Source organism: Carassius gibelio, chromosome A25 (genome assembly GCF_023724105.1).
Source record: "Carassius gibelio isolate Cgi1373 ecotype wild population from Czech Republic chromosome A25, carGib1.2-hapl.c, whole genome shotgun sequence".
Classification (NCBI taxonomy): domain Eukaryota; kingdom Metazoa; phylum Chordata; class Actinopteri; order Cypriniformes; family Cyprinidae; genus Carassius; species Carassius gibelio.
Genome location: NC_068395.1, coordinates 796,406 through 823,001, shown reverse-complemented (window position 1 = coordinate 823,001; position 26,596 = coordinate 796,406). Strand labels below are relative to the sequence as shown.

General features: G+C 39.7%; 1 protein-coding gene across 2 annotated transcripts; it reads left to right on the top strand.

Annotated features, from left to right (window-relative positions):
* The first annotated feature begins 849 nt into the window (after positions 1–849).
* LOC127947109 (DENN domain-containing protein 2A) lies at positions 850–25,093 on the top strand. 2 transcript variants are annotated; one of them, XM_052544071.1, is made up of 21 exons: positions 850–1,129; positions 9,507–9,593; positions 10,795–11,730; positions 12,672–12,799; positions 16,626–16,741; positions 16,971–17,168; positions 17,412–17,505; positions 18,083–18,133; positions 19,656–19,843; positions 19,951–20,060; positions 20,174–20,243; positions 20,408–20,485; positions 21,641–21,781; positions 21,878–22,026; positions 23,110–23,287; positions 23,622–23,663; positions 23,745–23,850; positions 23,975–24,250; positions 24,332–24,418; positions 24,583–24,726; positions 24,997–25,093. In XM_052544071.1, exons 2-20 carry the CDS (start codon positions 9,508–9,510, stop codon positions 24,612–24,614), a joined length of 3,066 nt encoding a protein of 1,021 aa, XP_052400031.1. In that variant the 5' UTR covers positions 850–1,129; position 9,507; the 3' UTR covers positions 24,615–24,726; positions 24,997–25,093. The 2 variants fall into 2 exon arrangements, with proteins under 2 accessions (XP_052400031.1, XP_052400030.1); XM_052544070.1 differs by lacking the exon at positions 850–1,129 and adding an exon at positions 2,114–3,374.
* The last annotated feature ends 1,503 nt before the right edge of the window (positions 25,094–26,596 follow it).

Genomic DNA, 26,596 nt, shown 5'->3' with positions numbered 1-26,596 from the left:
TCGCCCCGGGGGCTCAATAATCTAATGCTCATCAAGACTGCGTTTATTTAATGGAAAATACAGGCAAACAGTAATCTTGTGAAATATTTTTACAAGTGGAAATAAACCCTCATTGCGTTGGTTTATTTAATGATTTATAAGTTGCCATATTTTTAATGCAATACATCATCAGTTCAGAAATTATAATGACAAGATATGTTAGAATTGTTGAGTCTGTATCCATTATCCATTTAATAAAAATAAAAATGCAGATAAAAAAAAGTACAAAATGAGAAAATGTTTGAATATGAAAAAAATGCAATTTTGTTTGGCTCTTATGCTTACCAAGCATGCATTTATTTTAATAAAACTACAGCTAAAGCTGTAATATTGTGAAATATTATTACAATTTATAATAACAGTTTTCTCTGTGAATCTGTGTTAAAGTGTAATGTATTTCTGTGATGCTCCGCTGTATTTTCAGCATCATTCCTCCAGTCTCCAGTGATCTTCAGAAATCAGAATAATATGATGATTTACTGCTCAAGAAACATTGCTGATTATTATCAATATCAGTGTTTTTTTTGGGGATTGTTTGATGAATATAAAGTTCAAAAGAATGGCATTTATTTTTATTTCATATAATTATAGAGTATAAAGTGTACAGAGCTATAAAACGGATTTGGATGAATTTGATGAGAAATGTTTGAGCTCATATTGTGATCTCTGACTTTTGATTGCAGACTTGAGCACAGTTTGAGACATTGTGTTTGGGGGAGGAGAAAGACTCCGATGGGAAAGAGAGAGGGAGGGAGGGGGTGCTGGATTCAGGAGGGAGGGGTGGGAAAAGAGAGGGAGAGCGGAGGAAGGCAGAAACACTGGAGAGAGATAAAGTTTCCTGCAGCTGGAGCTGGAGTCTATCTGAACGACTGCTGCTTTTCTTCTGCTCACAGGCCATTAGCAGGATACACAGAGACCGGCTGGGAAAAAAGAGGATTTAATCAGACAAAGAGTGTGCTGAAGAAGGAAACAAGAGGAGAAGAAGGGAAGAGCTGCTGAGAACATGAGAGCGGATGCAGTCTTTCTGGGGGTCAGATTTTACAAAATGAGAAACCGCTGCACTACTGCAGAGAGCAAACAACAGAGCAAGGTGTGTGTGTGTGTGTGTGTGAGAGTGTGTGTGAGAGAGAGAGATTGTGTGTATGTGTGTGAGAGAGAGAGAGAGAGTGTGTGTGTGTGTGAGAGAGAGAGAATGTGTGTGTGTGTGTGTGAGTGAGAGAGAGAGAGAGAGAGAGTGTGTGTGTGTGTGAGAGAGAGTGAGTGTGTGTGTGTGTGTGTGTGTTTGAGAGAAAGAGAGAGTGTGTGTGTGTGTGTGTGTGTGTGTGAGAGAGAGAGAGAGATTGTGTGTGTATGTGTGTGAGAGAGAGAGTGAGAGAGTGTGTGTGTGTGTGTATGTGTGTGTGTGTGAGAGAGAGTGTGTGTGTGTGTGTGTGTGAGAGAGAGAGTGTGTGTGTGTGTGTGTGTGAGAGAGAGAGAGAGTGTGTGTGTGTGTGTGAGAGAGAGAGTGTGTGTGTGTGTGTGAGAGAGAGAGAGAGTGTGTGTGTGTGTGTGTGTGTGTGTGTGTGTGTGTGTGTGAGAGAGAGAGAGTGTGTGTGTGTGTGTGAGAGAGAGAGAGTGTGTGTGTGTGTGTCAGGACACAACTCTGTATAATGACATGGGTATGACACAGGTATTACAAGGAGAGGGTGACTTATGAGGACATAACCCATGTCCCCATTTTTCAAACCGCTTATAAATCATACAGAATGAGTTTTTCTGAGAAAGTAAAAATGCACAAAGTTTCCTGTGAGGGTTAGGGTTAGGTGTAGGGTTGGTGAAGGGACATAGAATATACAGTTTCTACAGAATAAAAACCATTACACCTTTGGGATGAACACACTTTACACAGAAACAAACGTGTGTGTGTGTGTGTGTGTGTGTGTGTGTGTGAGTGTGTGTGTGTGTGTGAGTGAGAGAGTGTGTGTGTGTGAGAGAGGGAGAGAGAGAATGTGTGTGTGTGTGTGTGTGTGTGTGAGAGAGAGAGTTTATTGTATTGTATTGTCATTTAAACAGCTACTGTAAGTAAACATGTATGTGTGTGTTCAATGTGCATCGTTTCCATTGCTTTAAAGTTTAAAGTAGTGCACAGTAGTTTTGTAATGATTGTAGTTTGTGCTGGTTTGTTGTTCAAAGACTGAAAGTGACACTAGTATTGAGAAATGTGTGTTAATGGCTGCATTCCTGGCTAAGAAACGAGAGAGTGGATAGATACAGAGCGTAATTGAATAAGTCCTGCAAGTGATCTTAGCCAAGAGAACTATAGCTCTATTTCTCTGGACAGCTGCACGTGGAGAGGGATATAAACAAAAGCACTTTATCCAAGCTGTAGAAGAAAAATCCAGATATGTTGGATACTTCAGTAACAGTCAGAGAGAGAGAGTTTCGGAGTCGTCTCATGCATGACTTTGTCTTCATGTCTATATTTGGTATTTCTTAGCAGAGAACATATTGTGAGTGGGATATTCCCATTTCTGTTGGCTTGTAGTGACTCAAACCTCATGCTTTTATTTGGAACTGATGTTTAGACTAAAATGTGTTTGTTTTCAAACCAAGGGATAAGAAACACCCATGATCCCATAGTTTTCCCAACAGTACACATCATAAGTTCTCAGACATACAAAGACATATCGAGTCCCAAACAAAATCGTCTTACTTTTTAAATATGTTTTTTGGGGCTGTGACAGTCTTTGTGTGTAATGGACATCTATTGCATTTGCAGAAGCTTCATACAGATGTAAGTGCATCCTACGACAGGCCGGATGCTTCATTTTAAGCATGATGCCTTTCAGTCAACAGGGAAGGAATTCTGTCTGATTCTGTGAGCTCCGGGGCTTTGTGTTGTAGTTTAAGGGAACGGAGCACAGATGCCGTGATTACTGACCTCCACCCCTTCTCCTACTTCCTGTCTTGCTCTTCTGTAACCCTTCTTCTTTTATAACTCTTGAGATTCCAGCCCGCACTCTTTTAATGAGCCGTGCATGCAAGCTGTCGCTCAGATGCCGTCTACGTCCAGGTCCAGTGGTTTTAGAAAATTACTCAAAAGATGCATTTTAATTTTAATCCATCAATCGTTAGAATTAACAATTGCCATTCCTCTGTGACCTTTGAGTTTATGTCTTAACGGCCAGCGTCCAGATTCGTGCAGAGGCAAGTGAAGTGATGTGGAAGTGTCATAGAGTTTGAAGACGATAGGGAGAAACAAGAAGGAAATAACAAGGAGAATGTGGGTGAGGCTGAGTTAAACAATCCATTCTTCCCCATCTGGATCGTGGGACGTTCCTTCTTCCTCTCCTAATGTGGGTGATTTAAAATATCTCTTTACCTTCTAAAACACTTTAATACTGCTGCCTTCTTTCCTTCTCTTGCTCGCTCTGTTGCTGTTTTGCACACATACAGTCTGCAACCAATTACAGCATTTCAGAACCAGCAAACCATCCAATTTTATATGACTTGCGTCAACGTTCACCAAGTCATTGAACTCTTGGAGAGAAGCGTCAAGTTACTGATTAGTTTTACTGGTCAAGAATGGTCATGCAACACTCAAGTCTTTCAACTTTGCATCCCCTTCACTATCAACTTTTAGAAAGGGAGGACTCTACAGTATTTTGTTGCTAATTTGGTAGATTCTAGTCAAGTTTGACAGATGCCAACTTGGATAGGTTGTGTAACATCTCCATTCTTGTCATCTCCATTCATCGTCTCCAACAATGGCCAAACTACTCAAAGTGCAAGAAAATAAGACCCAGACTCATGGATCCTCTTACATGAGACATGTTAATTAATGGCTAGTAACTACTTGGATGTGGGTATGTTATAACCATGCGGAAGGAAGTCGACCGGAAGTTGAAGTCGGCCGGGTGCCGCCATCTTTTAGCAGAACTTCACTTGCGTTAGCATCCCATTGACTCCCATTCATTTTGGCGTCACTTTGACAGCGAATAACTTTACATCTGAGGCGTTTAAAGACTCTGTTTGTCCATTATTTATTTCTAAAGATACACGACAATGTATAAAGGGCTCCATTACCTTCTATGTTACATTATGGCCCCGTATAAACAGTTTTTGTAAAAAATAGGCTAACGATTGCGTCATAACCACTCGGCTCTCTGTCGCATTACCGTACAGACAGGAGGAGAAGCTCGCAGGCAATTAACTTAATATGGCGTACTGTCGTTACATTTTAAAATACTATACAAAATAATTAATCAGAATACTTACTCCTGCTCACTCACGACAAACTCCCCGCTCAAGCTCGCCGTCTCTGCAAGATTAACGATGGCAGTTTGCACGCACAGCTACTAGAAGATTTACATCTGTCAGACAGGTTGCTGACGTCGTCAAGCTTCGTTTGAGTCTGCGCAACAGAAACGGAAGTGCTAAAAAATGCTAAAACCGGGCTTCATTTGTCTCAATTGAGTTCCAATGGGGTCGCTGTGTCCATTTCTTTTACTGTCTATGGTTAAAACTCAATCTAAATTTTGAGCAGTGTAGAGTAGTGCTTGTTGTTTGCCGTTTCTCCGATCACAAATCCAGACATGGTTTTATGTTCATGCAACGCAATGCGTAAAAACATTGTATAAAGGCCTGTTCACACCAACGACGATAACTATAAAGATAGCAATGAAGATATGGTTCTTAAAATCATTCTCAGTATTAAAGAATAGCAGAGTCCACACCACAACAATAACAATAAAGGCACAGAGAAACAAAATAGTTGGAATCACTTTCAAAACAATTTATTTTCTGATGAACGATAAAAACATCGTTATCTTTATAGCTACTTTTCTCGGTGTGAACGGGCCTTTAGTCATTATAATAATTAATTATGTCCCCACTGGATGCAACAAATGCCTTGTTTATAATGGGTTCTATTGGTTACATGCTTGAGGTATTCAGCCAATCACAACGCACTGGAGAGCTGACCAATCAGAGCACACCACTCTTTTCAGACCGATGAGCTTTATTAAAATCAACACGTTTCAGAAAGTAAAACGTATTAATATTCAACAATAATGCACATTATGTGGAAAATCGTGTTTTTTTTTACCTTAAAGTGAATAAATGGAAGGTAATCATTAAGTCATTTGTTTTACATTCAACATTCATGTTTTACTTCACTCGTTGCCTGAGCATCAAAGCTCTTTTTAGCTGTCAGAGATGTTTCAGGTAATGCGAGTTACGCAATTTGTCTGTCTGTGCAGGTGGAGACACACCTGGCCGAGATTTCGCACAATGCTTTAGTTGTTACAGTCGCGCTCAAACACACTGCCTGGTATGTTCATGCACAGCCTAGATAACTAATCCTGTATCAGGTTCACACTTCAGAAGAATACCCTTTCTGCAAAAATGCTTGAGGAGAAGCATCTTGTTTGAGTCTTTAAATCGACGGTCATGTCTTAGACGGTGCTTTTGTTGCCCAGAAAGTCAAATACAAATTCTTATATTGTTTTTAATTTGGAGACCTGCAGCCACCGTAACTCTGGCCATTAGTTATTATGCAGCAAATATCAAGAGTTTCACAATGAGTTTCAACAAAGGAACATTAACAAACGTGTGCTTTGGATAACCGATCTCATATTAACCACCTTGGCTTCCAAAGAGCATTATATGAAATGTGCACAAACCCTTTTTTAATACTAATGCCTGTCGGTCCATGCCAGGGAACAATCCTACCCTGAAAAGCAATGGAAATATCTGAGCTCTAACACCCCGTGATGCATTAAAGCTCATGTTTGCAGAAGAACATGCAATTCTTCTGGAGTTCTTGTATTACAAGAGATTTCCAAAGACGGTGTTTTTTGGCTGAGCTTGAAAAACTCGTATCTGTAACCTTGGACAACTTCAAAGGAAGGATGAGAAGTCACCATGTTTGCTCCGATCGTGATGAGGCAATGCATTTTAACTGAATGTATCTCTCTCCCAGTGCTCTGAAGTTTCCTGAAAGAAGTAAGAGATGACTATTGGTGGCCGTGGTTTTTGAAACATCTAGAATCTTTAACATGAATCCGCTTGAAATAGATATCCATTTCAATAAAATACAGTAAAGGTGCAGCATTTATGGCTGATCTGATTCTCCGCTCTTGGTTTGACTCGAAGCCAGATCTCCAGTTACACTTCCTGTTTTCCCTCACGCTTCTGTGGTTCCGCCTGAGCATTCCCACCGGCCCTACGCTCCTCAGCGCAGACAGATTCTTACAATTCCCTGCGCTATTCCCACCGGAGCACTGCGTGGCAAGAGCTTGGGAAAGTCCTCTTCCGGAGTCAACCATCCACCAAGCAACAGAACCTCTTGTTTCTCTCCCTTCCCTTCGCTCTCAAAATCAACATTTCCAGAGTAGATGTAAACCAAACTTCCAGAGTGATGGAGTCTAAATGAAGCTCTGGAAGTTTTAACGACCTTCAGTAACATTAGGAATTCCAAGGAAATGCATGCATTGGATTTCCTCTTCAGATCAAAATCAAATAGGCTCCTCTGTGATCTATGCCTTTATTTGAAGAATATTTATTGAGAACTCTTTAACACACCATTTATCTTCTTCTAGGATGAAATGGAGACTTTCTACCTCCATTGGTTTTTAGAGTCTCAGTCCTCTTCTGTAACTGTAACTTAAACACTGAAACACTGAAGCACGACTCAAATCTTTTGGTCTAAAGTCATACAGAGATTTCTGACATTTCAATGCAGGCTTCTTTGCAATCCTAAACACAGTTTGAGATATCAAGATCTCTCTTGAGACTTTAGAGGAGACTAGGAGGAACATTTGAGACGTTAAAGAGATCTCACTGGTGATGTTTCTCTCTGGGGGGAATATGATCAAACCGACTTAAATTATATTAACATTTGATTGCAGACTATAATATCTCAGAGCACATCATACGACATTGTTGAGATCCCATTTAAAACCCCAGAGAATACACATGTGATGTTCTCCACAGATTCCACTTCCTGTTATCTCCCTTCCTGCGTTATCTGTCTGTGATGTCGCCTCTTAACTAACTCTTGCACAAACAAGAAAATAACATTTTGTCATGCCGTTTTCTCCCTAAGGTCTAAAGTGTCGCGAGGCTGGTCATGCGGTTGTGTCTTAAAACCATAATTACAGCTTGCACGGTTTCACTGTGCTCATTTGACCCAAGCATATGTAAACAGTCATCATCATCTTCTACGTCCCGGAAGAATGTCATTAGCAATAAATTATTTGAATGTTATTGTACTGTTTAACAATTCGGACACCGCAACACCAGGGAACATAGCACGAAGATTAAACGTGTTTGCGCCTTGGTTTCGGACTCTCAGTATCAGTGACGGCCAAGCTGTCCTCTCTCTGTGAAAATCACACATCGATCTGACTGTGCAGAGAGCGTGATGTCATCGGTTTGAGAGCCGCTTTATGAGAAGCAGCTGTGAGGAGGAGGAGAAACACAGTTAAAGCTGGCTCTCCTCAACATCTCGGTCCCTGCAGCGTTCGGCGCAGATATGTGACACATCACCGACTGAAAAACATTCCATTAAGAGCGATTACATCACTGCACTACATGCAAAACATAATACGATGAAAATCTGTCATTATTTATTCATCCTCATGTTGTTCCAAACGACTTTCATTCTTCAGTGGAACACAGAAGCGTACGTTTCAGTTATGCACTCGTTTACATGCATTAACGGTAGACTGAAGCTTTCAAAACTTATGCAAAAGCATTAGAAGAGTCATATGCAGGGTTTGGCTCACTTGGCTTGATCAGAGCGAGCGAGAGAGAGAGAGAGAGAGAGAGAGAGAGAGAGAGAGAGAGAGAGAGAGAGAGAGAGAGAGAGAGAGAGAAGATGTATAGCTAAATGGAGATGGTTTTCTATTTCCACTAGTCTACCTCACACACACTCACATTTTTACACATCGTTCCACTAATATAATGCTGTTATGTCCAATAAATGTGACATATCTACATTCTTTTGCTGTGTCAGATTTGAATAACTGGGAAGTCAGGAAGTTAATAACTGCTCCACACACAAAAACGTATACTTGCGTTAACTTCCCATTAGCTTCTATTGTTCTAAATTCAAATGAATTGTTACTGTTTTTAAAAAACCCACATGCTTATTTTTTTTTTTTGTCTTTTGCAAGATTTTATTGCATCATCATTTGGACTCCATACTGACACATTTCAGAATGCATTTATGTACAAACAAGTTAAAAGCCTTTGCATTCACATACACGCGAAAAACACAGAATTATGATTATTATTGTTCTGCAAGGTGATCAATTCATTTAAAAGAGTCATTTAAAATTTAAACAGATTAAATTTGTATAATAAAAATTATAATATTAATAATAATAATTCAATTTGAATTATATATATATATATATATATATATATTAAAATTTAAAATTGCAATTTCTATTTATTTTATTTTTCATTTATTCACAGCCCTTACAGACACTTTTTGGCATTTTGAGATTTGAAATCTCGGACATTATTCGTGTATTTATAAACTTTCTGGTTGATTAAATAGTTGATGAGTGTAACAAAACAAGCACAAAACCCATCTGTAACTGACTTGTTTACTCTGCAGCAGTTATCACACACACTAAAAGCTTTTCTGGTCTGCCGGAAAGAACCTTTTTCTGTGTTCTTTAACCGCTCTTCCTCTGTATCTGCTCTGTTTGTCTCTGGAATGATAAAGATCTGTTGTTTGGGGCTGTTAGTCGCTTGCATAACATTATTGATGGGTTCTTAATGGCTGTAGCCCGACCTTCACCATCCTTCACTCACACGATCTCCTAATAGCATCGTTTACTAAGAATCTAAGTGTATTAAATGATTTGTCAATAAGTCCCTCAGAAGTGATATCTCCAATGCAAGGCTCTGTGGAAGTCTCAAAATAGCATGATTTGGTAACCTTTACATCATCTGAGCTATAGAGAGGGAGGTTTTTACGGCCGGCTCCGGTGGTGGCAGGATGCTGGGAATGTGGGGTAATCGTTGAGCTCTTGCACATGTGGAATGGCGCTCGCCGAACATGGAAACAGATGGGATTCGTTTATGTTGCACCCCGGCTTGTGTCCCGTGGACATCGTCATACTTCCGTTTGGCAGAACACAAAGAACAGACGCACACGTACACGCTCGACAATCCTCTCCAAATGTGCTGGTTAAGTGCTAACACCTGTGGCAAGGGTCCACAGACCTGACTGCGTAGCAAGTTCTTTACTGGGTGGTGGATAATTACTGGCTCCTTTTAAAACAGATGCTAAAACCATGCTGCTTCGATTTTTACTATGGTGTTTAATGAATGCCATATTCATATAGCATGATACGTGCATGGTCATTTAAAAAAATACCTTGATAGTGCAATGGCATATGTCTATTAAACCATGCTTTTACTATGATAATTGTTAAAAAACATATATTTCTGTCTGTTTGTGTGTGTAGGATGCCGTCTGCTAGCACCATGACTGGCGGGAGAGCACTGCTGCTCTGTAGAAACACAGAGGACTGCATCTACCAATCAGCAAACGGGTATGGACATCTAAGTGACTGAGTCTCCTTTAATTTCCTGCTAATGTGCTGTTTTCTGCCCTTCCAGGGTTTGGAGGTTTGGAATGGCAAAGTGTGTTAGTACAAGCTTTAAAACTTGCAGGAGAAATAGGCAAAATGAGCGAGGTCATGTTAGTAAGCAAGTATCTTCAGCCAGATCCTGAGCAAAGATGGTTAAAGTAGAGAGAGCTCCGTTATCATCGGCTCACAGTGTCCTCAATCCTGTTAGCTCATCTTGATGAGGAGACTTTGGCTTTTATCCTGGCTGATGATGGACTATCCAAGAGTTTGAGCAGGCCTATCCCTGAAGGCAACTAGAAATGAGACAATCACATATTTTGTCCTTATTTTCCTAACTCCTCTCACACTGTCTCTCCCTCATTCCCTCTTTCTATTGCTTCTTTTCTTCAGATTTTTAGAGCTTGACCTACTTTTTTCTCTTGGCTGCCTTCAGCTTCACGAAATGAGATACATTAGCCAGAAAGAAAGAGAAAAAAAAAAAAATAACATGCAAAAAGAAAGTTTTTGAACAAGCCAGTAGTTTGTATTTGAAAAGTGGAATCACTGTTTGGAGGCGTACTGGAGAAGACATTCTCATCTGAAACTCTGTGAAGCTTGGCATACACACAAACTTTGTAGATTCACATTTCCTATGTTTGTCTTTTTGGCGCAGTATCGTTGGATGGAATCCAAGGATGTGTTTATGAGCCAGTTAAAGAAAGTTTTAAAAAATGCACGACTGTCACTTGAACTTTGCCCTGTTGTTGAAAACTCGTTTGGTCAAACATTCCCAGAGGAGTTTTGTTTTCAGCTAGAGAAATCATAACATTCAATTTGATACGCTGATTCACTTACAGTGAAGTGCAGTGAAAGGCTTGTGTTTTCTGTCCACTGCAATCCATCCAATTTTACATTAAAATACTAATTTTAATTCATTGTACCATTAAAGGTCCAGACGACGCAATTAATACCAATGTGGAAACTTTGAACACTTTTGGCTCATGCTGACCACTGACTGTAATTTGGTGGTTGTGAGAGATTAGTAATGGGTCATTCTGAAAATGTAATTTTGAATGAATGATGCTTTGAAACATAAATGCACAGACTCTATAATTGCTACTAATCACTTAATGACTGTCAGACGCTCTTGATGTCTTCAGCATTTTTCCTGTGGTCTCTTCAGGCTCCACTGCTGCGGATTAAAGCTTGACCAATCTGTGATGCTTCAGCGGCCAGACCTGTGTGGGGTCAGGGACAGTCTCTCGTCTCTGAGCAACCTCAAACCGAGCCCAGGAGACACCATCATGCTCGCCCACAAGAGTCCCTCCAATGCTCGGCCTGTTGAGAATGGTTTGGGAGGTTGCAGCAAGTCACTCAAGTCTCCCTTAGGACTTAAGAGCACTGCCAGCATTCGGGACAAGATATCCCAATGGGAAGGTAAAACAGAGACCACCTTGTCAAACACCCAAACAGTGGGACTGAAGGAGACTGAAAGTGGAAAGAAGAAGGTACAGCCGGAAGTGCAATGTAAAGACGGTGAGCGACTTTCCAATTTGGAGAGACCGAACTGTGGCGAAGAGAACGGGAGAACATTTGGAGAACCTTTGGACATTTCTGAGAGACCTGTGAAGGAAAAGGAATGGATTTTGGACAAAACCCTATTGGGGAGAACAACGGAAACTGTTCAGGACAAAAAGTTGGTGTTGACGCATATTAAGAAACTTGAGCAAGTGATGAAGGAGGCTCCTTCCAAATCATCCTTGTCCATGCCAGGCAATTACTTCTGCCCAGCTTCCAAAGAGGAGCAGGAGGAAGCAAAGAAGAGGGCCACAGAGCCCATCTTTGGGACTGTGGATGTTGTGAGATTTCGGATGAGACGGGATTCTGAGAACGTCTACAGTGAACCTGGAGCTCCTTCCATTAACCCTTTGCCAAAACCCCAAAGAACCTTTCAACACCACACACAGACAAACAACCTTGTGGCCAACCGAGGTTTCCTCAAGGGTAATCGAAATCTTCCCCCTTTACCTTCCATACCTCCCCCACCCCTTCCATCCTGTCCTCCACCACAAGGGGTCTTTAGAAGACCTTCTGGACGAGCTCGAAACACTAATAACAGGTGAGAAGACTGATATTTGATGCTAGTGAGCTGAATGACTGGATTGCATCAGGTGCATTTTTATCTCATTTGGGTATCTGACCAATAACACACTCCTTTTATTAAACAAGCCAGTCTACTTGGTGGCCATCTTTGTGTTGTCTCTGGGCACCTTCTTTCAGTTTTGAACAACTGGTACAACTCCTGTCTATTTGGAAGGACTGAAATGTAAGGACTGAATACTCCTAAAGTGTTGGCCAAGTCACCAATACAGTTCGACCAAAATGTTATCATAAATTTAGCTTATTTAGCTCAAATCAAGCTAAATCAATCATGCGCGTGGAGACCAGACAATGCCTTTGCCAATCTTCAAGTAGCCTTGTCGAGTCCTTATGCTGTCTCAGCCTAATGTGAGGGGTAATTTTAAGACTGTTCAATGAATCATCAGTAGCGTCTTTATTCAATCCACCTTCCATAGTTTTTGATGTATTACTTTGGAAGCTTAATAGATCCAGGTTTTAAAAACCTGTTATTACTCATCTCAAATTACTGTCTTTGGTATAATCATTCCATATGTAGACATGCTCACTGAAGAAATGGCTTGTGGACTGAAAGAACCTCACAAATTTAGTAGCCTGCCATCTGATTTTTATGTCACACTAATAAATCTTTTGAAACCAAGACTCCCCTAAAGGATTACTGTCCTCAGTCTTTATGGGGATGCTGTTTTAATGGTAGTATTTATCAGTCTAGCCCATCTTTGAAAAAACATTTATCACTTTTGGCATTGTGATGCAGTCTTAATCTTGTGGCCTCTCTATGTCAAGGGGGGGTCTGTTTTTAATCTAACATTATGCCAAAATCCAATCAGGTACGTCTTGTTGTTCCAGTGTATAATTGGTTCCTTCTTGGTCTTTCTCATTCTCTTAATGAAGTTTTATTTGTATTTGTTGAACCTGCAGGAAGTCCTACGAGTTTGAAGATCTTCTACAGTCTTCGGCAGAAGGTTGTCATACAGATCTCTATGAGCTATCAAAGATAGGGCTGACTCGCACTTTATCGGAGGAGAATGTCTACGAGGATATCCTAGGTAACACAATGCATTGCAGCACAATGGTGCCAGGTAAAACCTGCCTAACTTCTTGACTATGCACCTGACAGAGCGATTACCCAGAAGCCTAGGAGCTTGAAACTTTATTAAGAACCAAACTGAGACAACGCCATCACAAACATTGGTGTTCCTTTGCTCAACCACACCAGTGGTCCTCTGTGTTTGGGTTACCCCACATCACTCTTCTGCATAACATGATGTCTTATCTGTGCCTAGGAAAAATAGTTTGAGTGGACTTTCTTGACTTTCCAACCCCAATTCATTTTGTTGTCCTAACTATGTTTGGTTTGTTTAGTAGTGTTTTATTAGCATCTTAATTAGCATAGCTATTTGCCAGCTCTCTTTGATTATATAAATTTGTAGACTTACTAGCCAGACCAAGCTAAATATGTTTACGCAATCATCCTTCTTCCATGTAATGGTAAATGTTGTGTCTAATTATATAATAGCACTTTCCAATAATGGAAGATTTACCATTGATATTGCGTTTCTCCATCTGCTCTGGCAAGTAGCAATCATTTTAATGGCTTTGCACGTGGAGCGTAGCGTACGTTCTCGTGTTCTAGAACTGGATGTCCCAACATCATAAACTGTCTTCCCTCCAGACGCATCTGGTGGATGAATCGACAGAGGCTTTCTGCATCTGTAAAAAACACCCTTCTTCTGCTCAAACTATTTTCTTGTCCCCCTCTCCTTCTCTCTGGCTCATTCATTCTTCACACAAACCAAAATAGATTTTGCTAGGAGTTTGTCTTCTTGTTAACCCCACTGGTGATGCTACATGTAGCTAATGAGGTTGGCATGGGTGCCCTGGAAAACTTTTAAACATCTGGAAAGGTATACAAAAGCAACCTGACACATGACGTCAGTTTGAAATCTTTTCACGGAAAAATAGAACAAAATCTTACAACTGTTTACAATGTCGAATTTTAAAAAATATGGCCACATTAGCTAGCACCACTGACTGTAACTAAACATGATTTATGACTTGTCAGACGATAATGGCTTAAAATGCAAATATCGACCTGAAATAAAAAATTATGCCGATATAACTTGCCGATAAGATGAGTTACTCGCATGTGCTCAGGGTGTGATAGCCAGTTTTGGGCAGTAATGCGTTATTAGTAACGCAGTTACTTTTGACAATAACTAATACGGTAACGCATTAATTTTTAAATAAATTAACTCTGTTACCGTTACCATATGGTGCATTGTCCATTACTTTTTTTAAAATAATTTATTTTGACTGAAATGCAGCCTAACCTGTTTGCAGCAGCGACGCATTGTAGGATTGGTGGATGCCAATCACTGTAAACATGAAGACGCACTGTGGGCGTGTCTCCGTTTATTCAAGTATGCGAAGCGGTCATGGCGAGTCAAGGCGAGAGCAACACGAGTTCCTCAAAGTGGAAATATGCTCATTATTTCACTTTAGTTGAACATAAAGACAAAAACCTTTTAGTCAAATGTAAGCTGTGTCTTTCTGGTTCGAATGTCCTATCCTAGCCCATGAATTTCCAATCCGTGCTCAGATTTTGTAAACCGTACCCTCGGTTTTTGTATCTGGACCCACAAATTCATAATCTGCGCGCACACTTTCGCAATCCGTTCCCATGGATTTGTAAACTGTAGCCTACTCACGGATTCATGCAGCAAGCTCCTACGTGTTAACATACAGCTTTAATGAATATTATTATGTGGAATGGGTCTACAGCAAAGTGTCTTAAGTGATTCTCTGTATGTTTTTCTCATCCAGGTGAAACATTGTTGAAAACATGCACCTGTCTCTACTGTGGAGTCACCGGCTTTCAGTCAGCTCCTTAGCATGATAACATAGATTTCATTTTTAAACAGCATTTATATATAGGCCTATATGTATGTATGTTTGTCGAAATTGATTCTGAATAATTTAGATTGCTTTCATTTATTTATTTCAAAATGTTCTGGGTTATGTTGTCCATTGTTGATAGTTTTCATACTTAAGCTGTGAAAGGAACATTTTTAAGGGCTCAACACAACAGCTTTTATGATGCAGAAGCCACTTTAGTTTTTGATTCTGAATATATTATTCAGGTGTTTTGTTATTTATTTCAGAAATCCTTGTGATATACAATATTCAGTTTGTGCTGGTCTGACTTAATCAAAATAGTGTTTAAAAATAACTTTCTGTTTTACTTTGTGTTTGTATAGACCATAACACATAAAACTGCATTAATGGGAACATTAAAGAAAGTTCTTTAAAAAGTGATTAAAAAGTTACTTTTAACAGTAATGTATTACTTTTTGGTGTAAGTGATCAACAAAGTAATTTAGTTACTTTTTGAATTAAGTAACTAGTAACTTTAACTAGTTACTATTTCCTAGTAACTAGCACAACACTGGTGTTATCATAACATTCACCTTGAAAATTTTTATTTTTTGGGATGATGATGAATGGATAAAGACTAGAGCAATCAAATTGTGAGAGAGTGATCTGCTCACATGGTTATGTTCGTGGTTGTTTCGACGTGGAAAGCAGTTTGGATTGGAAATATTGATTTATTTAAATTTTATTTGTTAACAACATACTTTTTCGTACCTTCATTTCAGTAAATGTTATGAAATTACAGAACTAAGCCATTTGATTTGGATGGGAACTTCGGATTGTGAAATATTTGAGTCAGTTTGGGAGTTCAGAGCAGGTTCGTGAATCATTTGAGTCAGTTCGGGAGTTCGGAGTGCGAATCATTTGAGTCAGTTTGGGAGTTCGTAGCGGGTTCGCGAATCATTTGAGTCAGTTCGGGAGTTCGGAGCGCGAATCATTTGAGTCAGTTTGGGAGTTCGTAGCGGGTTCGCGAATCATTTGAGTCTGTTTGTGGATCGTAAATCATTTGAGTCAGTTCGGGAGTTCGGAGCGGGTTCGCGAATCATTGAGTCAGTTTGGGGATCGCGAATCATTTGAGTCAGTTCGGGAGTTCGGAGCGGTTCGCGAATCATTTGAGTCAGTTCGAGAGTTCGGAGCGGGTTCGTGAATCATTTGAGTCTGTTTGGGGATCGCGAATCATTTGAGTCAGTTCGGGAGTTCGGAGCGGTTCGCGAATCATTTGAGTCAGTTCGGGAGTTCGGAGCGGGTTCGTGAATCATTTGAGTCTGTTTGGGGTTCGCGGATCATTTGAGTCAGTTCGGGAGTTCGGAGCGGTTCGCGAATCATTTGAGTCAGTTCGGGAGTTCGGAGCGGGTTCGCGAATCATTGAGTCAGTTTGGGGATCGCGAATCATTTGAGTCAGTTCGGGAGCTCGGAGCGGGATCGCGAATCATTTGAGTCAGTTTGGGGATCGGAATGTACTCTCATTATAAAAGAACCTCATTGTTTATTTAATTCTATAAAGTAAGTTTAAAAATAACTTATTCATAATCTCTCTACAGAACAGACTCATTTGAATAGAAACTAATGCAGATATTGAGTAAAACAAAAGAGCGTCATGGACACAAATCAGATTTGAATAGTTGCGATACACAGTGTGGACAATCACTCATTTCTGATCGCATATGAAAAAAAAATCGGATTTGGGCTAACAGTCTGGATAAAGCTTTATTGTCTTAATTTGGTTTAATTCATCTCTCTCAATTGATCTGACACCCATTTTTTAGTTTTTTACTTGGTTTTTATCATTCTATCATTCACCAGTTGTGAATCATCTCTCCTTATCCTTAACAACACAAATGAATTGAGGCTTTATTGATAAAAATTCTACAGTGCAATGTTCAGCTTTAGGATTTTGAAAAGTGCCACTAATAATCTTGTATATATTTTCCCTTTGCAAAGACCCTCCCTCGAAGGAGAACCCATATGAAGACATAGAGTTGGAAAGTCGCTGTGTTGGGAGCAAGTATCCCATTCCTTCTTCCAGGTCCTCTCCCATTCCCGACACCCCATCCAAGGTATTCATTCTGCATTCCTGATTAACTGATTCCATGAGTACTGACATTTAACAGACTCAATATTTCATTCACATACTTGAGGCCCGTTGACACCAAAGACGATAACTACAATACTGAATAGAGCAGCTAGTACATTCTGCAAAACATCTACTTTTGTGTCCCATGGAAGATTGAAAGTCATACAAGTTTGGGATGACACATGGACGACATTAATGTCTTTCTTTGACAGCTCTCCTCCAAGCCTGGTTTATTCAGGCAGAACTCAGAGCGAGGTAGTTTCAAGCTTTTGGAATTGCGCAAGACCGGCAGAGATGGAGGCGTCGTGTCCCCATCGCAGGTCAGCCCTCCATCAACACCCAGCAGCCCGGATGACACCCCGTGTCTGTCGGGGGACCCTTACAACCGACGGCGGAGGAAAATCCCAAAGGTACTGTCAAAACAAGGACCTAGACGGTGTAATCCTCGACTTATCTGTGATTTATGCTTCTGGTCTGCTGCTGACTGAGACATTGGGCCTTCGGCGTCCTTCCACTGCTAATAAAATACAAGACACATGACAGCTGACGAGACACCTAAGAATAATCAGAAAAATGGAGGGGAAAGAAAGTGAAAGACTTGGAAGGGCTGTCTCTGATAAAGCCACAGCCACGACTGTTTTCCTTTTCAACAGATGGTGCAGAAAATCAACGGCATCTTTGAGGCCCGAAGGGGAAAGAAGAGGATGAAAAGGGTCTCGCAGTCAACCGAGTCCAGTTCAGGAAGAGGTTTGTGAGGGAAACATTATACTGTATGTTGGCTAAATTTAGACCTACTTTTTCCTGTTTGAAGGAAACATCCAGTTTGCTTGTCCTTGTCATTTTCTATTTCATTTAATAGATTGATATTTAATATATATTTGCATTATTGACACACTGTTTTCCTAATGAATGTTGTTCAGTTGCTTTGACGCAATGTTTTTTGTTTAAAGCGCTATATAAATAAATAAACATTTTTTAAATACATGAAAAAAAAAAAAAATGTATTATCGAATTGTAAGAGTTATAGCCTGTATGCATCGCATGTCCCTTGGGTAATACTGTAATGACTGTATTTGTTACAGCCTCGTCCACGTGCATTGCATTGTGGGACAGTCCGGTCCCGAGCCACATATGCATCCACTTAGCTTTATGGACACGTTTACAGTTTTGGGTCAGTTGCGCTTGACCCATTTTTCCAGGGATGATAGAATTATGTTACGTTATAGGATACACAAGTGCATCCAAGCATGAAATATGTCTCTGTGAATACCTGCATACTGATTCTCTAGTGACCTTTGACCTCTCTCTCTCTTCTCCGGTATAGTGACCGACGAAAACAGCGAGTCTGAAAGTGACACAGAGGAGAAACTAAAGGGTAAGAGCTCCTACAGGCCTTAACGTCTCCAGATTAAGTTTACATTGAAGTCTGTGTAAAGCAATATTAAATACGTGTTTTATGTGTTTAGAAGCAATTCTCTGAACTGCCTTTACACAGACTTTAAAGGAAGTGTTCAACCAAAAACTAAAATTCAAACAGGTCATCAAAGATGTAGATGAGTTTGTTTCTTCATCAGATTTGGAGAAATGTAGCATTGCATCACTTACTCGCCAATGGATGTGAATGGGTGCCGTCAGAATTGAGAGTCCAAAAAGCTGATAAAAAAATCATCCAAGATGTAGATTAGTTTGTTTCTTCATCAGATTTGGAGAAATGTAGCATTGCATCACTTACTCACCAATGGATGTGAATGGGTGCCGTCAGAATTGAGAGTCCAAAAAGCTGATAAAAACATCATCCAAGATGTAGATGAGTTTGTTTCTTCATCAGATTTGGAGAAATGTAGCATTGCATCACTTACTTGCCAATGGATGTGAATGGGTGCCGTCAGAATTGAGAGTCCAAACAGCTGATAAAAACATCATCTCAGATGTAGATGAGTTTGTTTTTTCATCAGATTTGGAGAAATGTAGCATTGCATCACTTGCTCACTAATGGATGTGAATGGGTGCCGTCAGAATTGAGAGTCCAAAAAGCTGATAAAAACATCATCCAAGATGTAGATGAGTTTGTTTCTTCATCAGATTTGGAGAAATGTAGCGTTGCATCACTTACTCACCAATGGATGTGAATGGGTGCCGTCAGAATTGAGAGTCCAAACAGCTGATAAAAACATCATCCAAGATGTAGATGAGTTTGTTTCTTCATCAGATTTGGAGAAATGTAGCATTGCATCACTTGCTCACCAATGGATGTGAATGGGTGCCGTCAGAATTGAGAGTCCAAAAGCTGATAAAAACATCATCCAAGATGTAGATGAGTTTGTTTCTTCATCAGATTTGGAGAAATGTAGCATTGCATCACTTGCTCACCAATGAATGTGAATGGGTGCCGTCAGAATTGATAGTCCAAACAGCTGATAAAAACATCACAATCATCCACAGTTCATCAGTGAACATCTGGAGAAACCAAAAGATGCATGTTTGTAAGAAACAAATCCATAATTAAGGCGTTTTAACTTTAAATGGTTTCTTCTAGCCTAAATATGTGTCCATAATCACACTTCTTCCAGTGAAAAAGTCCGTCTCCTGTTGTCAAGCCACATATTCAGAACTGTATTTCCTTGCAAACAGTGTTTGATCTGAGCATATTTCTCTAATTATTCAGATGACTTTTTCAGCTGAAGAAATCAGCTATTGATTGAGTACTCATACGTTTGGACTCTCATTCTGACGGCACCCATTCATGTCCATTGGTGAGCGAGTGATGCAATGCTACATTTCACCAAATCTGATGAAGAAACAGACTCATCTACATCTCGGATGACCTTTTTAACTTCTTTTAAAATAGTTACAATTAAGTCAATGGGGAAAGCCATCCTCATCCTCATCTGTTTTAGCTCACAGCCAGAGATTAGTGTCGGTGCAGTCTATGTTGAGGCAAACCGGTCGATATCGCACTCTGGAGCGAGACTTGATGGACCTCCAGGAGAGGAAGTTGTTTGAGTACTTCCTGGTTGTGGCTCTTCATAAAACCAAAGCAGGCGTCCCGTATTTACCAGAAGTCACCCAGCAGTTCCCTCTCAAGGTACAAACATTTTTCTTCCAGAAAACAACAAATAAGATCTATTTGGGCTTGAAAGATCAGCACGAGACGTTCATGCATCTGTGTCCCTGATTCTCTTTCCTCGTCAGTTGGAACGAAGCTTCAAGTTCATGCGAGAAGCTGAAGACCAGCTGAAAGTCATTCCCCAGTTCTGTTTCCCTGATGCTAGAGACTGGGCACCTGTGGATAACTTCCCCAGGTATCACATCCACACGGTTTACTGCACCACAAATCAACCTCAGGAATTATCAGAAGCTGTTATTTCCTCAAATATATGAGGTTTGGGAATCATTGTGAACGTGTTGTTTACAGTGAAACCTTCTCGTTTGTCTTAACCGGAGAAGATGGGAGCCGAAGATTTGGCTACTGTCGACGTTTACTGGTGAGCTGCTCTTTATTTCTTTATTATTCACAATAATGTAGAGTACATTTACTACATCACGGAACATGAGTGAAATATACTGTTTTTTAAAAAGCAATGTTTCGAAGAGTAGCATTTTGCATGTTTATCACATGTTGTGTGTGTGTGTGTGTGTGTGTGTGTAGCCCAGCGGTAAAGGAAGACGTCTACCTGAAGTCTACTGCATTGTGAGCAGACTGGGCTGTTTCGATCTGTTCTCGAAGGTAATTCATCTGAACTTTACACAGTGTGCATCTGTTATCTTCTCTGTGTTGGGGTTTTTGACAGTAAGCAAATGTCCTCAATCAAAAATTTGGCTGCAAAGAGTGTTGAGGGATTTCTGTCGGTCCTGACACAACATTCCTGTCAAGAACCAAGGTTTTAAGAATAGGGAAAAGAGTGAGGGTTAGACTTTTATATTATATTTTCTGAATTTTATTTTATTTTGATTTAAATTAATTTGAGTGGTAATCAACATTAAGCTATAAACATTAATGCCTGCAGGGCTTCTTACCATAAAGAAATGCTTTTTTATTTTGAATTAAAAACATTTTAAAAGTATTTTTATTATATATATATATATATATATATATATATATATATATATATATATATAATTTTTTAAGCCATAGACTTACCCTAAATACATGTTTTTTATCTTTATTTTTAATTATTATTATTATTTTATCATTTTATTTTAGATTTTTGTAATATCATTTAAAAAAAAGAAATTTAAGCCATATATATTATTACAGTACCTGTAGGGCCTCTTACCATAAATACATGCTTTTTTATATATTTTTTTATTATTATAATTTCTTTTATATTTAAATAAATAAAGTTTTATTTTTAAGCCATAGACTTTAATGCTGAAGACATTTATTTTTAATTTTTATCATTTTATATCTATATTTTTTTATTTATTTTAATTATATATTTGTTTTCATTTTATTTCCATTTCATCATAATTTTTGTTTTTGTTTTGTAATTAACATGCTTTAAAAAAATAATTGTATTCATTTAATTTGGTTTTTATTATTATTTTTTTTTACTTTAATTTATTTTTTATTACAATGATACAAAGTAATAATAATAATAATAATAATTATTATTATTATTAGCGTGTTTATTAATTTTCTACTATGTTGAATAAAGTATGGATGGTGGGAACAAAATAATAAAAGATATTTTAAGTACAGTAGAGTAATAAAATGACAATAATTGTTGTTATTCTCATTGCTATTATTGTCATATTTATTTATGTTGAATAAGATGTCCGGGGGCAGAGATGTATGAAGCAGTGGTTAACCCCTGTAGATTCAGGACTGTAAAGTGAAGACAGATCCTCATGAGGTGTGTGTCGATGTCTGTCTGATCAGATCCTGGATGAGGTAGAGAAGCGACGAGCCGTTTCTCCAGCGCTGGTCCAGCCTTTAATGAGAGGAATCATGGAGGCAGCGTTCCCAGCTCCGGGAAGAACCATCAGGATTAAGAACTTCCTCCCAGGTTCAGGAACAGAGGTCAGTGGATCGAAGGCCTTGCTGAGAATGATTTCTGCGGTGAAAGTTTGGACTTGGTCTCAAAGCTTCTCCCGTTTCTCTCTCTCTCTACTGTAGGTGATTGAATTATGTCGTCCTTCAGATTCCCGTCTGGAGCATGTGGATTTCGAGTGTCTGTTTTCCTCTCTCAGCTTGCGTCTGCTTCTGCGGGTGTTTGCTTCTCTTCTGCTGGAGCGAAGGGTCATCTTCACCGCAGATAAACTCGGGTATTATTCACTTCCAGTAATGTTTTCAGGATATAATATAAGCCTTGCTTTGATTCAGAAGGCTGACAGGTCCGGATGTGCACTTGTGTAAATGCATTCTGTCAGAATTCGTACGGTCAGATAAATAAACGTGTGTCTGAAGAATTTAAATGTTTTTAACAGACAGAAGACATCAAGAATACAGAGCAGAAAGAGCTGTTCAAAATAAGAAATAAAAACATACATTCAGTGAAAACAAGGAAAAATGTTTCACACTGCGTGTTACATTTTTATTTGTAGTAGTATTTTTTTTTTAATGATACACTGATAGTAATAATTGTTTTCTCATTATTATTTTTATTCTAATTACATATTTCGAACAAAGTTGAATAACAGCTTTTTTATTTTATTTGGTAAATGACAAACTGATAATAATTATAGTTTTTCTCATTGTTATTATTGTTATTATTACTTTAAACAATATTTACTAATAATTGAATAAATAATAATAATTTAATTGGAATATATATATATATATATATATATATATATATATATATATATATATATATATATATATATATATATATATATATATATATATATATATATATATTATAATAATGATAAAATGATGATAATTGTTATTGATTGTTCTGCTAATGGAAAAATGTTATATTTAAGGATTTTTTTTATCCATTTTAACTCCCAACGGGTGACATAATGAGTCATATTTCACACCAAAATCATTAAGCAATTTTCTTTGCTAATTGAAATTAATATTTTCCTCATAGTAATGAAAAAAAATATATTATTATTTTTTATTTATTAATTTTTTTTTTTTTTTTTGTGCAGTACGGTAATGAAAATGTGAAGAGAAAATGTTCTCAGCAAAATGTTACAATGCATAAATCATAATGGTCCTAAAATAGGTTTTTATACAAAATATCCTGTTATTTCTTGTATTGATTAATTCCTGCAGCATTTAAAGAAAGAGCAATAGTATCTCCAGCAAACAGCACCGAGTGATTCTCCTGTGCTGCCACCTGCTGGTGAGAACGTGTCACTACAGTCAGATCTCTCTCTCTCTCTCTCTCTCTCCAGCACCCTGTCTAAATGTTGTCATGCCATGGTGGCTCTGCTGTACCCCTTCACCTGGCAGCACACGTACATCCCGGTTCTTCCTCCGTCCATGATGGACATCGTCTGTACTCCAACTCCCTTCATCGTGGGTCTCCTCTCCAGCTCTCTGACCCGACTCAAAGAGCTCCCGCTGGAGGAGGTGACACAACACTAATGCAGCATAAATACATAATAATTAACAAATGTGTATAACAGAATAAAAAATATGTACTGTATACTGTTTTCCTATTTAATAGCACTGTGACATCATGTTTGACCTTTGACCTCGAGTGTTGCATCTCGTTATGACTAATGTGAGAAGGAAACAAGGCCAGCAAAGTCTAGGATGAGGTGTTAATATTCTATCAGAGACGGACACATTACTAATATTTCTCTCTGAGCACTTCCTGTTCGGGTGCGCTGCTCTGACCTCTGACCTCTTCACAAAGGCTGAGCTCACCAGTGACATCACAGTGTCCTCTGCTCTCTTTCAGGTCCTGGTGGTGGATCTCGGCAGCAGTCGTTTCCTGCGACAGGTACAGCAATGCAGTTTTAGTCTTGTTTGTGTTTTAATAAAAGCGTGATGAAGCAAAGCAAGTGTGTGTTTAATGTTTCAGATGGACGATGAGGATTCGATTCTGCCTCACAAGCTCCAGGCGGCTCTCGAACACGTTCTGGAACGGAGGAAGGATCTGGCGTGTGACGTGGCAGATCATCCGAACGGTAATGTACTGTAATCTGGCTCTTTTGTCCATCACTTGCCGTAATTGTAGCCTTGAAATCTGGATTAGACATAAAATAATATCATGCATGCAAGTGAAAATGTTCATTTGATTTCCCTCATTAGAGCCCAGTTCTCTGAGCAGTGTGGTGTCAGAGGCGTTTGTGCGGTTCTTCGTGGAGATCGTGGGTCATTACTCGCTCTTCATGGGCAGCAGTGACCGTGATGAAGAGTCCTCGGCCTCGTCTTCCTCCTCTCCGACTCCTTCGTCCTTCCAGCGCGAGGCGTTTCGGAAAGCCGTGTCTTCCAAGAGCCTGCGGAGATTCCTGGAGGTCTTCATGGAGACGCAGATGTTTGCAGGGTTTGTGCAGGAAAGAGAGTTTCGGAGGCAGGGCCTGAAAGGTCTGAATGGTTGTGAATCTAAGGATTAATATGTTGTTGGCTGTGTGTAGGGTTTAACAGCCGCTTTGTGTTTTTGAGCAGGTTTGTTTGAGGTGAGGGCTCAGGATTACCTGGATTCTCTGCCAGGGAGCGAGAACAGAGGCGTCAACAAGTTCCTCAAGGGTTTAGGTAATGATTCGCTGAAGATCCAATCAAAAAAAAAAAAAAAAAAAACGTATGCAGTGAGCTGGTATTCAATTCTAAAGAGTGTTCGTCTGATGGAGTTGTGCTTGTGTAAAGTAAAGAAAGATTTTGAGCCTTTCTCTTTCCTCTCTCTCTCTCTCTTCTCTTAGGACACAAGATGAAGTTCCTGTCCAAAAAGTGAACACTAGTCGTGTAGTGTGTGTATGTTAGACTCCCGACTGGACCTGAAGACCAAAGACACAGAAACACTACAATCTCCTCTAGTTCCCCAAACCACACGGACCTTACAGAACCTTACAGAAACTTACAGAACCACACGGATCTTACAGAACCTTACAGAACCACACGGACCTTACAGAACCACACGGACCATACAGAACCTTACAGAACCACACGGACCATACAGAACCCTATAGAACCACACAGACCTTACAGAACCTTATTGAAACACACGGACCTTACAGAACCTTACAGAACCACACGGACCTTACAGAACCACACGGACCTTACAGAACCTTACAGAAACACACGGACCTTACAGAACCACACGGACCTTACAGAACCTTACAGAACCACACGGACCTTACAGAACCTTACAGAACCACACGGACCTTACAGAACCTTACAGAACCACACGGACCTTACAGAACCTTACAGAACCACACGGACCTTACAGAACCTTACAGAAACACACGGACCTTACAGAACCTTACAGAACCACACGGACCTTACAGAACCTTACAGAAACACACGGACCTTATAGAACCTTACAGAACCACACGGACCTTACAGAACCACACGGACCTTACAGAACCTTACAGAACCACACGGACCTTACAGAACCTTACAGAACCACACGGACCTTACAGAACCACACGGACCTTACAGAACCTTACAGAACCACACGGACCTTACAGAACCTTACAGTACCTTACAGAAACACACGGACCTTACAGAACCACACGGACCTTACAGAACCTTACAGAACCACACGGACCTTACAGAACCACACAGACCTTACAGAACCACACAGACCTTACAGAACCTTACAGAAACAAACGGACCTTACAGAATCACACGGACCTTACAGAACCTTACAGAACCACACAGACCTTACAGAACCTTACAGAACCACACGGACCTTACAGAACCTTACAGAACCACACGGACCTTACAGAACCTTACAGAACCTTACAGAAACACACGGACCTTACAGAACCACACGGACCTTACAGAACCTTACGGAACCACACGGACCTTACAGAACCACACAGACCTTACAGAACCACACAGACCTTACAGAACCACACGGACCTTACAGAACTTTACAGAACCACACGGACCTTACGGAACCACACGGACCTTACAGAACCTTACAGACACTTATAGAACCACACGGACCTTACAGAACCTTACAGAACCACACAGACCTTACAGAAACTTAGAGAACCACACGGACCTTACAGAAACTTACAGAACCACACGGACCTTACAGAAACTTACAGAACCACACGGACCTTACAGAACCTTACAGAACCACACGGACCTTACAGAACCTTACAGAACAGAAGCGGCTCGTTTTCTACATTTCAGAGACTTTCAAGAGACAGAGTACAACTTCTTCTGAAACAGAAGGCTATCAATTAATTTATATTCTTTCTAGAAATAAGAAAACCTTTATGACTTCCTCTGTAAAACTTTATGTGTTTCCCATTAAAGTGAAATGATGTTGTTAGTTTGTCACCGTCTATTTATCAGACTCGAGATGAGAAACAACGAGATTTAGTTCTTCGGATGGGAAACCTCGCAGGATTGGAAATGTTCTAGAACTATTGTAAACCGAATCCAGAACAACGGTGGAGACTTCTGGAGAAGTTCTCTGTGCTGAGTACACTACACTAGAGGTGCTCTGAACCTGATTTTTGTAAGTGTGCGTAATAAACAGTGTGTGATCAGATTGGATCCAGATTGTTTTCTTCTGAGTAGCTTTAATCAGGTCAGTTCTAGTCTTCATCACGTACTTTATTAGTTGTGTGTTTACAGGCATCTTACTGCTCAGGATGAGCCTTGGATTCAGGTGTTTCTGACCTTTGGGGTTGGTTTTTAGCTGCAGTTCTGTTTGTGTCCTGTAGAGGGCTCTAAAATCTGTGTCTGATCTGAGAA